This window comes from Lates calcarifer, linkage group LG10 (genome assembly GCF_001640805.2).
Source record: "Lates calcarifer isolate ASB-BC8 linkage group LG10, TLL_Latcal_v3, whole genome shotgun sequence".
Lineage (NCBI taxonomy): Eukaryota > Metazoa > Chordata > Actinopteri > Centropomidae > Lates > Lates calcarifer.
Window position 1 is genome coordinate 14856533 of NC_066842.1, and position 17070 is coordinate 14873602.

Below are 17070 nucleotides of genomic sequence, written 5' to 3' on the forward strand. Positions count from 1 at the left end.
ATCCAGTCACAGGACATGGGATAGAGGCCACAGGAGTTCAACTGCTCTGCAGTGCACAGTGCCCTTGAGTTTAGGCCATGAGCTGTGTGTGTGTGTGTGTGTGTGTGTGTGTGTGTGTGTGTCTGTGTGCGTGGGTGTGTGTGTGTGTTGTTTGTTTGTTTATGAGAAACTGAGAGACAGAAGAAGCAAGCGAGAGATAAAGAGAGGTCAAGGAGGAAGATTCATCAATCAACAAGGTTCCATGGGTTTACAGGCAGACTAAAAAAGAGTATACACACACATCAAAGCACACACACACACACACACAGAGTATAGTTTATATATAGAATATTATATGCTGAGCAGAACCGAATACCCCCACTCTACGTCACACTGTCTTTTTGCAGGTATTGCCGGCAGTATCAGTGAACACAGGGTCACTCAGGTCTACAGTGATTTCTCACTGTGTAAATTATAAATGAAGAGAGGAGGTGTAGGGGTAAAAGATCCTTCCCCTGTGAATGACTCACAGTCACACACACAGAAACGCATTGACAGCCCGGATCCTTGCAGATCAACCCCCATGATCACTAAGACTCTGTTTCATAGAGGTAAAAGTCCTGAAGACATGACATCATTTATTTGTGCCGAGCCTCTCTGCTCTTCTTGTTAGTCTGCTGCTGCTCTGGCTCCCCCTCCCCCTCCCCCTCCCTTTCCTCCTCCCTCTCCTTCTCCCCCCTCTATCACTTTGTCCTCTGTCCTTCCTCAGAAGCTACTTTAGTTACTGAATCACCTCAGATCTATTTCACCCAAAACACAGAACAGATGTATGGGCGCATTTTCAGAGGCACACCCAGCAAGATATATATACACAGGCACACACACACACACAAACAACAGTGGTGCTCGTAGTGGCTTTATCAACTGAGTGCTCCCTTTGGTCTGGAATTCAAGGAATGTCCAACCCGTATCAGTAAAGGGCAAAGCTGACCAGAAGAAGAGGAGACAGGCAGTTTCTCTCTCCTTTAGACAAATTAGAATAATCTTTTTCTGACTATTTTGAAAACAAAAAAACAAAACAAGTGCAAACACATTCAAATTGCTGGTAGCATGAATAACCTGCATGCAGACTGGCCGCGGTGGCCAGCAGTGACTTTCTCTCAAACCGACACACTGTGGCGCAGTATCATCGCGCTGTGCTGCTCATGTAAGGCTTTTATTTGCTCGGATGTCATCAAGGGAGACATTTGCTGTGGTCCAGTTTTAGAGCTTTCTGTAGTAAATTTAACTTCAAGCTCCCTATGAGTGCCTGTGCACACGTGTACATCTATGTGGCCCAGTTATTTTCTGCCACACAGTTTTGGCATCAGTGAGAGCAACAGAAAAAAAAAACTCTAAAAAAAAGAAAGACAGAGTTCGTTATGGATAGAGAGAGGAAGGAAAGAGGAAGGATGAGGACATGAAACCAGTGACTTAACAGATTAGCAGTCTTTTACATGGATGCATTTAATAGTTGACAGCTAACTAGAGATTCAGTTTGCAGCACAACACTGTTAAACGCTGTTAAATCATTGAGTTATGCGGGATATTCCAAAAAGCATTTGATTCATTTAAGAACTGACGATGTGATCTTTCAGTGGGGAATCTGAAAAAAACGAAGAGAAGAATTTCAAACTATTAGGAATTTATTAAGAGCAAGGTGATGTTGTTATGACTACAGGGCATATTAAAATTTACTATAACGATTCAAAGTAGTTACTCTCTGCCTTCCTCTGTTATCTTCACCCCTTTTATGTTTCTTTATCTAACAAACAGCAAAGTCTTTCTTGCTACATGCAAACAATTGGCTCATATTTTGCATATTATTTATCATTTAAGGTTCGTTCTGTTGCTGAATACAGTTAAATTTTGGATCACGCCAAATCTCCCATAAAGCATGATTTCTGATGTCTTCACTGCGCCTACTGAAACACCTCACAGCAATTTTCCCAGTGAAAGTCGTATTTAAAATTAATAAGCATAAAATTCACAAGCGTCTCCATCTGTCAGTTTTAGTCAAAGTTGTGATTGTAGCTAAAAAAATGTAGGGAAACATCTCCTGGTTTCTGGTAAAGTCTGGGAATGGAGCTTTGTAGTAAAATGAGAACAAAGCAGAGTTAGCCACAGAAATATCTGCAGTTTGTTTGAAGTGCCAGTGTGTTTCTGATTTTAAAAACGCCCTAACTGGAACCACATTTCAGTCCCAAAGTCACTCACGGGCAGGGAGGGTGGAGCTCACAGACACACAGAAAAACATGGCGCACACACACACACACACACACATATATATATATATAAATATATATACACACACTTGAACAAACAAAACAGATCTCTTGCAGTCAGTCGTTTCTCTAGACATTCCTGGCTGCCTTTCCATGACCCTCCCTGCTCCGTCTCACTCTGCTGCTACAAGATGGAGAAGAAGACAGGATTTGGCCCTGCTATTATTTTTCCATCAGGTTTTCAATAACTCATTGAACTGAAACTGTAGAGTACTGAGAGCTACAGTATGTTTTGCTGAATCTTGTGTTGTAATCTAATCTGCGCCCTACGCAGATACTGTTACATTAAAACTGACGGAGAGTCATAAAGCTTATTCAGCTATAATGATCTCAGCATCATAAATCATGGCGGGACCGCCTGTGTCAGACCACGCTCGCTCTCAAAGTGACGTGTTTAAGAGTGTGTGTTTGTTTAGTCTCCATAAATACGGGAGAGACGCAGACAAAGACAAGAGGGCGAGAGTGTGGAGAATGTGTGTGTGTCAATCTTAACTGCCTACCGCAGCGTCCCACAGTCAGGGTTAAAGAGATTCTCCATCTTGCTTCAATTAACCGCGTGGCGCTGTTTATATCACATTCCACCAATATAGGTTACCTTTTCCAGCGCGGACCATCAACCCTGTCCCCCCTGCTCGACCCCAAAACCTGACTCTAATACCCACTGCCTGTTAAACCCACCTCACCCATTCGGATCTTTCCCCTTTGGACCCCTGCTCCATAGAAATACACCAGATCAGCACCTCATTAAGACCACGCCTTGGCCCAGAATAGAAGCCCACTGGCTCCATAACAAGGCTGTGTCAGGGCCCAGATATGTCACACCTACAAGTGTTTCTCACCTCTTGGCAACACTCTCTCTAGGTCCTTGAAAGGTGACCATGTGTAGGGAAGTTAAGGGGCACAAGCACTGAACAAACAGCTGTGCAGTCACTCACTACCTACCTTGCTTCCTCCCTTCCTTCCATTTCCTCTCTGCTTTATTTTGCGAATCCTAACCCCCTCTCATTCAGCTTCTCTGGAGGTAGTCACATTCTTTCCAAACAGGAACAATAATATCATAAACTCTTGTAGTTACAGTGTTCTTCCTTCTGCATTATTTTTTTTTTGCTCCTCTCTTCTGTCTTTGTCAGTTTTAACCCATTTCTCCACTGCCTGCATTGTCCCCTTCTCTCTCCCTCCCTTGCACTGGTCAAACAACAGGGCCCTTGTGATAGCAAACTGAGGAAGCAACCAATAAAGGGAGATATGTATTTGACTGGAGAAAGAGAAGGAGGGATGGGGTGTATGTATTAAAGCCAAAGAAAGAGTCATCTGGAGATGTTTAAGTTGGACAGGCCAGTTTCCGGTGTCTGGAACAGGCCAAAAATATCCAGAAACAGAAAAATCCAGCAGGAGGGGAAAGGAGACACCTCCTCGTTTCTCATGTGACCTTCTACATTCAGCAAACTAAGCTGAATTTTAGCGCTTGCAGCGTAAGCCACGGTAACAACAAAACTGTTCAAGCCAAGCACATTAAATTTTATTGCATCTTCAGTATTGCTTAACGTCTGAGAAGAGAGCATTTCTGATATATTCTGCAAATTTCAACTGCATTTGGCTGATCAATGATGATCAAGTATCTGATGCTGACAGCCTAGCTTAAGGCACACTATATTGTACATTATGCTACATGTGGCCTGACACTGTTTTCATAACGTGGGGATTACTCATGTTGTAATATAATAATAGAAGACAGACTAGCCTACGCTTGCCGAGTCATTCAAAGACTTTATTGACAGTAGGTATAGGCTTATCCCTGCCTTCACAGCACACATTAGGATCTATTTATGGTACAAGAAACTGGACTGATTTTGTTATGTTAACAACTTGCGGTTTCAACGGCTGCTGCTGCTGCTGCTGCACCAGCTGTGTAAGGTGAACACAAGTGCCCAATTTAGGTCATCCAAAAAAAATAAGAGGAGATGTGGGAGAGAGTCAGTCCAACGGCTGCAGTGGACTGAAGGCCAGGAATCATTCAAGCAAGCCAAACCTGAGAGCAAGGAGATTTGTTTTAAAAAGTGCAGACAGGAAGTGACAAGCCGGGGAGAGGGAGAGATCCAGCTGAAACTCCTACTTTGTTGCAAAATGGATTACTATCTAGCCATTTTAAGCTTAAGGAAATCTGTTATCAAAATGCACATGGTATTTGACAATCAAAGTATTGTCAGAGTCATGCGAGGATAGTCTTTCAAGTGAACCCTTTCTCCCCCAGGAGGAGTGCATTTCCAGAAGTGCAGCTGATTTCACAAGAGTAGGTAGGCAGTGATCGCTGCTCATTGTTATGTATCAGCCGTGCATCAGTTGTTTTGAACGGCAGACTATTAGTGTGCTCTGCAGACACAGATGTCTGTTTGGGTTTGTAAGCACACGCACACACGGAAAGAGAGAGAGAGGGAGAGAGGTCTGCAGTTTCTCATGGCTGTGAGCCGCTGCAGAAAATTTCCCCTCATCCCCTCCTCTCCCCGCCCCCACATCTTGCCTCCATTATTCCCGTGTTTTCGAAGCAACTCCGATGACAGCGAGAAAAATAGCTGGCAAGTGAGGGCAGCCTGGAATACAGGTCGGACTGTTACCGTTACTGATTTTTTTCTTCCGGTCGTCCCCCCCCTCTCGGTTACTGACCGTTGGTACGGTCCCCTGCTATCCGCACGTTCACACACACACACACACACAACACCGTTCGTATGCATGGTGCCGGTAGCGAAAAGGGGGGGTGGCTGGTTGCTCGACCGGGACTAGACCCGTGAGAAGAAGCTCTCTGCTGCCTTCGGAAGGAGGGATGAGAGAGGAGCCAGCTTTGGGGAAAAAACACTTCACGGTCGCCGTTTATCGCCGCCGAGTTATCTCTAGCTTGAATGGCGGGGATATGAGACATTACAGCCCTGTAGTGTTTAGGGGATACAGTGGATATACAGCGAGCTGCGTCGCGTGTAACTAACTAATGGTCACTAACATGGATGCTGATGTGCCTCCTCCCCTAGGCCGGCCGGGAAAGGGGGTGTTTTTTGATGATTTTCTGGCAGTAACGCGACTCGTTTCTTTTTGGGATTAATAATTCGGGTTTTTTATTTTTTGCTTTATTTTTCCTCTCCCTCTCGGAGCCGGTTTTTTTTGTGTGTGGGAGCCTCGCAGTGAACGTTTGTTTGCAAGGTAACTATCTAATGATAACGTTACTGTCGTCGCAAGCACTGACCACGCATCACTGTCAACTGTCTTGTTTGTATTGTGCCTCTGTAATTTCGGTGCCAGCTCCAGCGAAATAATGAGACATTGTGAACATGGCTGCTTTGCACTGTAGTGTTGGGTTACATTCTTCATTTTCATTTCGTTTAATCTCACCGTTTCTTCCTAGTGAGTCAGGCCCGAGGATGTAGTTAGGTTAGCCAATTCAAACCTGACTAGTAATAGGTCAGAAATGCTGGTTGGAAACGTACGGCATGAATCACACACACCACTGGTGATGAGGAGTAGCACATGTGCTTTTAGCCTGTGTTTCTGTCAGATGAACTACACTGTAATATGTTTACAACATGCATCAGAGCTCAGTGTGACGCTGTAATTGTACCCAGTGATTACTCATTTCATTGTAAATAATGTGAAATATATATGACTAAAGTCTCTCATTGTGAAACAACACTACATTAACTTTAAATAGCCCTCATTTTCTCTGTTTTCAACCCTGTTTAATGATAACAGGCTATTCATAGAAAGTACATTTGGTTTCATGGAGGATAGAAACTCAGTAGCATGTGTCCAATACCACAAAGTGAATTTTATGACTAAAACCAATAAGCGTCTGTCTCTGCCAGATTGGGCTGCCTAATTTTAGCCTCCAGGCAGTGATTTGTTACCTTGACGTTAAGGTTTGTGCTATTCCCAGGTGCCTCAAGCAGAGTGCCAGTGAGTGTGTGTGTGTGTGTGTGTGTGTGTGTGTGCACTGTCTGCATTGCAGTTTAAAGTGTTCTGCAGACAAGGTAGTAAGTAGGATGTTTGGTGAGTATACTGTAAACTTGTCCCCTCTTCCTTCACATGTCCGGGCTCAGCAAAGGAGGTAATGGAGAGAGTAGTTTAGCCAACAAAATGTTTTCAGAAATTATATATTTGGATATAATCCAGTATCTTTGCACCAGCTTTTGATTTACTTGCCATCTCTGGGTTCTTATATTATCTACTGGTTACAATGACTCATGTTTGCACACCCGACCAACTACTCAGTAAGTAGTCGTGGTAGTAATTAAAATCAGTGTATACAGTATAAACATGGAAAGTTTTGGAAAGGTAATGTAACTCCAAGACAGGAGATGAAAACAAAAGGCAGCGTTGGAAAATGTAAGGGTGTGTGTGTGTATGTGTGTGTATCGCTGACTGTGTGCACAGGTGCACCCAATCTAAACCCTCAAACCACAGGAGATCAATGGTGAGTGGGAGGGTAAACTGAACCCTTCAAAGTAGCCAGAAGCCACACACACACACACACACACACACCCACACCCACCAGTAGTCATTCAGGAGAGTTCACACAGGGATGAGTGTTGAGACACAACTCTGTCACTCCTTTCCCTCTCTTTCTCTGGTGTCTTCAGGTCCCTGCTAAACTCTCACCTCCAAGCTGCCACCTCAGTGCCAGCTGGCATGAGTGGTGAGAGAGTAGGTGTATGTTATGCTCATGTTGTGGACACACCCGTACCAAATTGCTAGAGCCTCAGGTGTCCAAAATGATCCCTCTCATGGTGAAGAGTTACAAACCGGTTACACTTGTGCTTGTGTTTGTGGCATCTGTGTTCTTTATGGGAGTTCTCATGAAATGTTTGACAGTGAGGGTGTCTCTCTCCCTCACTTTTCTGTGTCCTTCCTCTCCAACATTTCTTACCCCTCCACACACCCACTCTCTCTCACACACACACACCCCCACCTTTACCCTACCTCCCAGATGTGAGGGAAGTGTGGGAGGAGCCAGGGGGTGTTTGTGTTCCTCAGGGTCCCCGCTTCCTGTTAAATTGTGGAGAAACTCTACATGTGCTGAAAACACCAGGACACACATACACACAAACATACACTAGCATGCTGAACGCTCTGGCACAGTTAGTATATCTTTTCTTGAAAGCCTGACTCTATTTCTGCTGTGAATTTTTAAACCTTAGTATTGTATTTGTTTGAGTTGGTGGCAAACTTTCAAACAGGTTTGGAGAAATGGCTTAGCTTTGTCTCTCATGTGAAATGTTTGGTCTAACTTGTGTGTATGTGGCACATATTTCCCACAGTTGACTGTTTCATCATTGCACCTGCTTCAGTGTTTACAGACGAACTTGGATGGATATTATGTTTTTGTAGCTCTATTCTGCCTTGTATCAACACCACAGACAAATACTCGAGTGAACACTGTAAGCAGGCAGATTCCCCCATTGTGGTCATTATAGTCCACTGATGGATAATGGATTTCCTGCTTAAGGAGGAATGTGAGAAATGTCCATGAGGACGAGGGCAGCGCAGGACGTCGTCTTTACTGGTTCATTGTATGTAGTTAGCTCTGCTAACCTTGTTAAGACTTCACTTAGATACCATAGATATGCACACTCCAAGCTTACTATATATAGCACATCTCCCATACTACTTGATGTGGGGATGCATCATGTTCTTGTTTGATTTGATGTATCGGAATATATGAATATAGGAGTTATTTGGAAATTTAAGTAATTTTCTTTGTATGGCTGGCATCAGTGGATATGCATACAAAACTGCTCTTGATCTGCATCACTGTAATAATAGCTGTTATCTATTTACTGTATAAACAAGCATAATCACAGGCATCCCGTATCTTTTTTCCTCTCTTCCTCAGATGACAGAGGGGAGGCGATGTCAGGTCCATCTCCTGGACGACAGGAAGCTGGAGCTCCTTGTACAGGTGAGTCTCTCTTCTACTCTTCCTCTTGCCCCCTCTCTCTCTTTCCTTCTCTTTCTTTCCTCTCCTTCTTCCCTCTCTCTTTGCAGACTCTCATTTCCTTAGAGCGTGGGGGAAGTGATGTCTGGTGTCCTAAGGGACTCAGTTACTGCTGATCAAGGGAAATTTGGTCAGCAGTGGGTGACTTTGCATTTTCTTGATGCTCACCTGATCTCTCCACACACACACACACACACACACACACACACACACACACACACACACACACACACACACATACACATATATACACACACACAAACTCATACACACACACACACACCACACACACACACACACACATACACATATATACACACACACAAACTCATACACAGGCATGAGTGCAGCAGACCCTGCCCTGGTTTGTTCCCGCTGTAGAGACTATGCATCAAGACACAGAGTACAGTCCAAATGATGTCCCAAACAGAAACCTTTATTTATCCTAAACTCATTCTTCAGTGCTCATTCTTCTACCCCCCCCCCAATCCCTCTAGACCCCCCAGAATGCCTCAGCAATCACCAAGTAATCATCTATCTCTAATAAATCTGTCTGTGGACAATGCTGCATCTTATCTTCCAAATGTCTAGGAAAAACAAAGCTGCATGCTGCCCCCTTCCCCCCACTGTCAGCCTTCAATCCTGCCAGCAGGCCTTTCTGCAGTAATGACCAAAGGCAGCAGCAGCACCTACAACAAGCCACTCTCTCTCTTGTTTGCCATTACAAACCCCTCATCTATCTCAGTATTTTGTTTTGTAACGTCCCTCTTTACAGGAGCATAATGTATTTTACACACATAACATAAACTGGGGACTTTTTTATAACAGTTATGTGGCACTCTGTGCAGTAACTCCTCTCTTCACTTACTCCTCTTCTTCACTGATTGTTGATGTTCATTTCTGTCATCTGTAACCCCTTTCATGGCTTGGCTTCAAATACCTTCCACTCTTCCTAACCTCCCGAGCCTCCTCTTGGGTCTGACCATTACCCTATTCCCCTGGATAGACAGAAAGACAAAAGAAGGTAATTGCCCAGGAACAGGCAAAGAGTAGTGAGTGGAGAGTAGAAAGATTGACGCAGAAACTCTGAAGGTTGAGAGGGAGAGAGAAAAGCGAGATGAGATCTCAGGAATGGAGAGACAGGAGATGACACAGAAGGGATGGGAATAAGAGAGGAGAAGATGGGAGGGGAGAGGCGAGGATAGGTCTGCTGACTTTCTGATTTGATTACTCTGCCAGAACTGATCCTCTTTTTCAAATTGGTACTTTTTTCTGCTTCTCTTCCACTCACCTCTCCCTGACATTCCACCCTAAACTCTCCATATCTTGCTTTCTCACTTAGCTTCTTTCTTGCCTTTACCTGGTTCTATCTCCTTTTAAATCTCTAAATACAACTGCAGCTGCTCCGTATCTCCTCGTCCATTCATCCTCTCTTCCGCTCATTATTCATCCTCTTGGCCATCACTAAAGGAAATAAAAAGGAAATAAACAAAAAGACAGTAGCAGAGTTGAAAGAAAACATTACAGTAGTCTTTGTTTTATGTACAGAGTTTTACAGGTACTTGAAGAAAAGCTGCAAGTGAGAAACTCTTTTCTGTTTACCACATCATATAAACAACAGTAGCACATGGTATTTTTACAGTTTGGCTATTGTATTAGGAAGAGAGAGGACATAACAAAAAGGCCGGAAGAGGGGATGTTATTCACAAATCACTGTCATTTAAATCAGGAAACTGCTGTCTGTCTTTCTCTTTCTCTTGCTCTCTGTTCTAGCTTCTCTCTGTTGGGCGGATGTACTGTTGGCCAGTGAGTTGTTAGTAGGACCACAGAGGATTACAATGTTATTCTTAGTTTTCCAGTCAACTAAGAAGCAGTCAAGTCCTCTGCTCATTTGCAAAAAAAAAGGATTTCTTGAAGGGATGACCATAATTCATAAGCAGTGCAAACAGTTGTATTTCTCCAGTGTTAAGGCAGTGTTCCAGTATTACACGCTTCACTGGGCTATTTCATGTCTTCACTGATCGTTTGACAGCACTGTGGTCAAGTCTTATCCCGTTGAGGTTTCCATTTAAGTTCCTGTCGCCACGCCAATTGCACCAGCCAGCTATGCTCTGAAAGGCTGGATCTCACTTCTGTCGCTGACTTGTAACACTGACCAGCTGTTAAATCCCAGAAGTGTCGTTCACCTTTTTCCTCTTCCTTATCCCCTTCCTCCTACCTTTGATAGCGTGTCCTCTGTGGTTTGTTTATGGAGCACTGCCTCATTGGCAAGGAACTATGTGCCAGAAGGCCAACACACCTATTGACCAGGTTGTAAAGACTAAAGCTAACCACCGAATACACCACTGAGTGAAAATATATGTCAGCCATAGGGCTATCACTCCCTAAGGCTAGAATGGTGTAGGGTAAAGAGCGAATGGGGTTTTAAGCTTCCATGCCAATGTTTATGTGAACAACTCTACACTGAAAAAAGAGAGGTTTTAGTATTTAGTAGTTACTCTGTAAGATAGCTGGTGCCTTATCATGAGAGAGAAGTGTTACAGCATAAGTCTGTATACAGCATATTAATTAAAAAACTGACTTTAAAGGAAAAGGGCTAAAAAAAAGAATACAAGCATGTGGCTAAAAATCTTTTTCTCACCCAACCTTGGACTGTAAGGACTGTCACTGATAAATCAGTTAGCGTCCCATAAATCTGAAAAACCCTGAAGGCGCCAAGGGCCTGACTTGCTGTTTGCAGAGATTGGGCCGTGACTTGCTGCCAGCCTGGCAAGTGAGCTGCTGTTGTGTTGTTTGTCACTTTGTCTGTGGGTTTGCTCTCTCATGTCTCCTCCTCACTCGCACCTCCCTATAATTCTTATGCTGTTAATTACCTGTGCTGCTGAGGAGGCACAGGCTAAATGTCTATTAGTAGTAATGCTGTCTAAGCTAGCAGAGAGCCCTACTGTCTGATAGATTGCCCCATACTGTGTGTGTGTGTGTGTGTGTGTATAGATGTGTCTGCATTGTCTGGATATGTCTGTGTGTGCCTCTATTATTGTGTGTGTGTTTAGTGTGCCATATCACTTACTATATTACCTGTCATTCACTGTCTGTATCACTGTTGGTATCTTCCACAACATTATTACACATCCGTTAGGTATCTGCCATCTCACAGATAAGCTGTAGTGTCAGGATGTGTGTATGCGCGAGGAGAGGGTGAGTCGTCACTTGAGGAGAGAACCAAACTCAATTATACTATCCAGTGCAGCCCATGTGATTTTTACAGTCTGCTTGGTATTCAAAACAGAGTTGAGGCAAGTAGCTCAGCCTAACCTTTCAGAGGTCCTTTCCTTTCTTTTCATCTCCAGTCATGCATTTCTGATATTCAACGGTGTATCTGGGCTTACAGTTTACTCCATGGGTCCATGTGCTCCTATTCCCCGGCTCATTGTTTGTCATTCTGTGGTGGCATGGATGATGTTTAATTGATATTGTTGCCAAGTCAGTATGACTGCTGTGTGGTAACAAGAGACCACCGCTGTTTATGCGTCTCAGACTGAACCAAAACATGTATTACTGCTAATACTATAAAGATAGTCTGTTACCAGGCCTAAAATTTCCACATCTAAAATGTTTTGAGCACTTCAAAGAAGGCCGTGTGTTGCTCTCGAGAATGGCTGCTCTCCCATTTGGAGAAACAACAGAGCTTGTTTGAGCCTTTGTGGATGGGACTACCAATTTTTTCAGAGTCAGACAGATCAGGACTTGAACATAGTTAAGGTCAACACTTTAATCACTGCTCATTATATATTAAACATATAACAATAGAATAACTGTTTTTTTTTTATTCTTAAAGAAGTGAGTTTATTATTCTAACTGTGAAAATGCATTTGATAGTAGAGTTACGTCAAAAGGACATAGCGAGCAAATCATCTAGCACTGTGGCCCTGTTGTTTTCTAATAAACATCATCATCTGGTTTATGAGCCTGACACATTTGAATGTCAGCAGGCACAATCAACCTATATGTTAGCTTCTGCTCAAGCTCTCTCTATCGCTTCTGTTCTCTCCAGAGCCTTTCTGTGTAGCAGGATCACTGTAGGCGTCAAGCTTATATGAGATCTAGGTCATTGGAGATGCGTACATGTGTGTGTGTGTGTGTGTGTGTGTGTGTGTGGTGTGTGTGTGTGTGCAAGCAAGCGCTTGCTGTCTGCATGACATCACCTCCTTCTCTTTAAATAGCTCTTAGTAGCTTCTGTCACTGAAGTTGTAGCTGTGCAGTGAGCAGATAGCACAGGACCTCAGGGGGAGATTCTTAAGAATGTGCACACTATAGCACTATGCTGTGTGTGTGTGTGTGTGTGTGTGCGCGCGTGTATGTGTGTGTGTATTGTACACAGTATGTTTTCCTCATGTCCTCCTCTATTCTGTATGAACGAAGCGCAGCATGTGTCCCTCCTGTATGATGTGAGTGGGCTGTATGCATTCTGTACGTGGCCTTGTGTGTCTATATATGCATGCAGATTTGTGTGTGAGTGCGTGTGTGTTGAAAATCTAGGCAGTGAGGCACACCCATGGGTTAACCTCAGGGTGGGGCGTGCTGTTGCTCAGGATGTCACAAACCAGCAGCATATGGCAGCAGTCCCCGGCCTTTGCCTGGCTTTAAGATGCTCTGCATGCAGTGAGAGTTGTGATGAATGGTTGTCATCACACACAGTACAGCTCGGACAGTATTCCATAGTATTAACTAGCTAGCAAGCTCATGTGCTAGCTACAGCCCTCTCCCTGCAATACAGTCGTTCAGCCCAGAGCTATGACTCTGCAGTAGAGGTGTGGGTCAGAGAGGCGGAAAGGAGAGAGGGAGGGGAAGGGCAGGGTACCTGCACTGTCAGCAACATTCACACTCTCTATCCATCTTTCTCGCACACACTCTCTCATTTATCTCCTCCTCCCTTGCTCCTTTCCCCAGTGTTTGTCAGAATGCTTAGTCATTGCAGTAAATCAATGGCCTGATAGAATACATTAACATAAAACTCTACCTCATGTACTTGCTCCAATTAAACCACAGTGTGATAAACCACTACACTCATACAAAAGACAAGTTATAACTGATAAGAGAGAGCAATACTGATGTGTCTGTCTCCCTGCAGCCCAAGCTGATGGCTAAGGATTTGTTGGACCTTGTGGCCTCTCACTTCAACCTCAAGGAGAAGGAGTACTTTGGAATTGCATACACAGATGAAACGTAAGTCACTATTAATGCCTTTAAAAAGCTTTCTTGATACTCATGTCACTGACACCATGATCGACACAGATGTAGTCATAGATGACAGACGTGGAAATACTAAGACTGAGGATTCTCTGTCAAGTTTTAAGAATAATGTAGTAGTAGGTTTGTCTTAAAAATCCCTGCCACATTTAATTGCTTCCTGTTTGGGGTTTATGATTTTAAATGTTTCCACATAATGACACAACTGTTCCACTACTACTTCTTAAATTGAATTTGTCCTCCACTTGACCTTTGTAGCGTTAATTAAGAAATCTAAAAACTGTTGAAAAGACACGAGCTGCTCAATGTACAAAAGCACCACTATGAAAACTCCAGTTGCCAGGACATTGTTTGAGTTTTAAATATGGTTAAAGAAATCTTGCAGTGAAATGTGGCTGTTGATTTTGGCCTGTTTTTCTCCTGAGGAATTTCCAGTGTCCTTTTATACACTCAACTGCATATGTTGTTGTTTTGTCCAGGCTTATTTAGGTATGAAACAGCTCTTAGATTTGTCTGCAAAGATTCTCAGTCATCTAGATCATGGTTATCTAAGAAGGGTTGCATCAAGGGCAACTGGACTTAGTTGTAGACAACTTAAAGACGTTTCACCTCTCATCCATGAGGATTCTCAAGTTCTCCTGGATTTAAAAATGTTCACATTTACCTTAAAAAACCAAGATATCATTACTTGTTTTCACTTCTCTTTCATTTACAAACAAAAGGCTTTTTCAGCCATAGCTGCCTTCATCTTGGTCAAAAGAAAAAGTCACGATCATCATGAATATCACACTGAACCATAAAGTGATGTGATGTATGATATAAGTCGATAGTTGTAAAGGGTTGTGATGTTAGGATGAGACTTTGATTGTCCTGCTCTGGGCTAGCAAAAGGTTATGAGGTTCTGTCTGCCAGAAGGCTTGTTATGAGGCCTGTGCTTGAAATGCAAAACTGACATTCAAATTAGTTTTACTGTGTTTTGTGACCTACAAAGACAGAAGCAGCACAGCATGATAGCCCAGAACTAGTCATGCAGTCATACAAATGATTTACATACAGTCAAACATTTCCACGGCCTTTGTGTCTCTCTTTTTTGTTTCATCTCATGAGCCCCGCTAATGTCAGGCAAGACTGGCCTCTGCTCTATGGCATTTACACGGCTCTGACACATTCTGTATCCAGTGTCAGTCCAGCAAAGCAATATCAGCTTTGCAGTCTTAGTCCCCCAGGGCTAATTCTACGGTGTGTAGATTTGTTAGGTGTGCCTGGTGAGAGCAGACGCCTCAGCTCCAACTGCTCAGTGGTCACAGACACTGTGTTGTGGGGGGAGAGAAGAGGGAGAGAGATTGAGAGACAGAGAAAAAATGAGGGCAAGTTTGAGAGAGATGTTGCTCAGTTGCTCAGGAGACCATGTAGGGTTACCAGGGTGACAAGCTGTCTCTGCAGTTTTCCTCTCTGTTGGAGAGGGAGAGGGAAATGAGAGGAGAGGGGGAGAGAAGTGGGGGAAAACAGGGGGGAAGGATTGGGAACACAAAAACAAAAATGGTAAGTCTTAAGGAGGAAATATTCAGTGTAATGAGATTAGGTTTTGGGTTATCTTGTTGGATGCTCAAAATAATAGCACTGATTGACTGTTATGTTGTTTTGTCTCATCAGGGGCCATTTTAGTTGGCTGCAGTTGGACCGCAGGGTATTAGAGCACGAGTTCCCCAAGAAGTCTGGTCCCATTGTCCTCTACTTCTGTGTCAGGTGAGTCTCTCTGCAGTGTAAGAAAGAAAGATGGAAAGAGTGCAACTGCACATGTACTTGCATATGCACGTGCATTCATGTGGTAATGGGAAGAGATTAACAAGGTTAGTTATGACAGGCCCCCTATGAAATTGCTTTGACCCTGGAGTTTAACTTACGCCATGTGGCCTGTCAGCCAATCATGAGCCTCTTAGACCTCATCAGTATGCACTGGATGCAAATCCCATCACATTGCTCTAAGGCAACTCCATTCAAGATAGCAGAATGCTTTCCCATAGGATAAGAAACCTTATCATTTCTTGTGTACATCAGAGCTGTGCATCTTTTTGTTGAAACAATTTGCCAGACACAGTTGCAGAATCATGTAGAAGGTTCATTAGTCAGTGTAATGCTTAACAGGGTAGAAAATATTCTGGCATTTGACTCAACATGTGATGAGGCATGTGCCCTTGGTGTGTGCTCTTATTATTGTTGTTGATGTATTAGAGTCATCTCCTCACTTGAAAGCCAACTCTTCTATGACCTGTTGTGACAGAGTTATGAAATAACGCCACAATCCCACACTCCGCTCACAGCCCTTTGTACAGCTCATACAATGGCCCCACTCCTAAAACACTCCTGACTCACACACAAGCACTGAATTATGTGTGTATATGTGACAGAAATACAGAGCGCATGTTTGTGTGTGTTTTTTTGTTTGCATGTGTGGGTGCTTTAACTTCAATAAGCTATTGAAAAAGAAAGAAAAAGGCACCTGACCTGAGAAGAGATTTTCTGATCTTTCTTAGCCTCAAATGAAAACGCACAGGCCTCCCAACCCACTCTCTGCCCCAAAACACACACTCACACACAGGCGCTCTCAGTGAGAGCCCGAAAGGGAAAGCCAAGGCTTTGTTTTGGGTCCAGTGGTTGTTCTCTGTCCCCAACATATCTCGATGATGTCATAAACACCCCAGGGACTGAGACTTTGTTAGCAATGTACATAGTAATGTGACGCACATTAACACTGCTTAACAATGTCATTGAGCAGCCATTTCCAGTTGACATTTTTGAGAAGTAATGACACAATGAGACAGCTGTATAACCAAGTCTTATCAGTAACACAAAGACCTATTGTTCACCCTATTTAGAGAGCAATGGCATCATTGCACAGTGTGACGGTGATAGTATTGAAAGATGCAAGATAAGTATATTGCTGTTTTGGCCATCTCCAAGTGATGACCACTGGTATTAGCTGATGTAACTGTCCCCATCTTTATCTGAGGTCAGCTATAGAACCATATAAAAGAACTGTGTGTGTCTATGGTGGTGGGATGATCAGGGTGAGGGTCACTGTGTGTGTATTTACATAGACTAATAGGTGTTTGAGGATGTGGTGGTGGTGCTGTGACATCATGAACTTTGACACCATTTTGAGGCTTCACCCCCCACGTCTCTCCTACAGTTCAGCCCAATCTCTAACCTCAATCTCTCCAAATGTCACACAGATTGCAAAACCCCCACCCCCTTCTCTCTCACACACATCCCACCCGATTTCTTAGACACATGGACCCACACGCACATAGGCAGATTCAGGAGGACTATAATGGAACAACAATCAGTCCAAATGTCAGGCTTGAATCCATTATCAGTCTGTGCATATTGTTTTCATTAGCACAATATAAGGCCTTTTGTGTGTTTGTGTGTAGGTATTTGTCTCTCTGTGCAGGTGCATGCACGTCATATATTTGAATGCTTATGTGGTATTTCGGCGATGCGTGTGTTCTCAGTAAATGCTAGGCAGATGCCCACCTC

The 17070-nt window shown here is 43.5% G+C and overlaps 1 protein-coding gene across 1 annotated transcript in view; it reads left to right on the plus strand.

Annotated features, from left to right (window-relative positions):
- Window positions 1–17070, plus strand: part of frmd4a (FERM domain containing 4A) — a 59653-nt gene that overhangs the window by 17403 nt on the left and 25180 nt on the right. Inside the window, 3 exon segments of the mRNA XM_018663851.2 lie at window positions 8179–8244; window positions 13412–13506; window positions 15184–15276. Coding sequence (XP_018519367.1) covers window positions 8179–8244; window positions 13412–13506; window positions 15184–15276 — 254 coding nt within the window.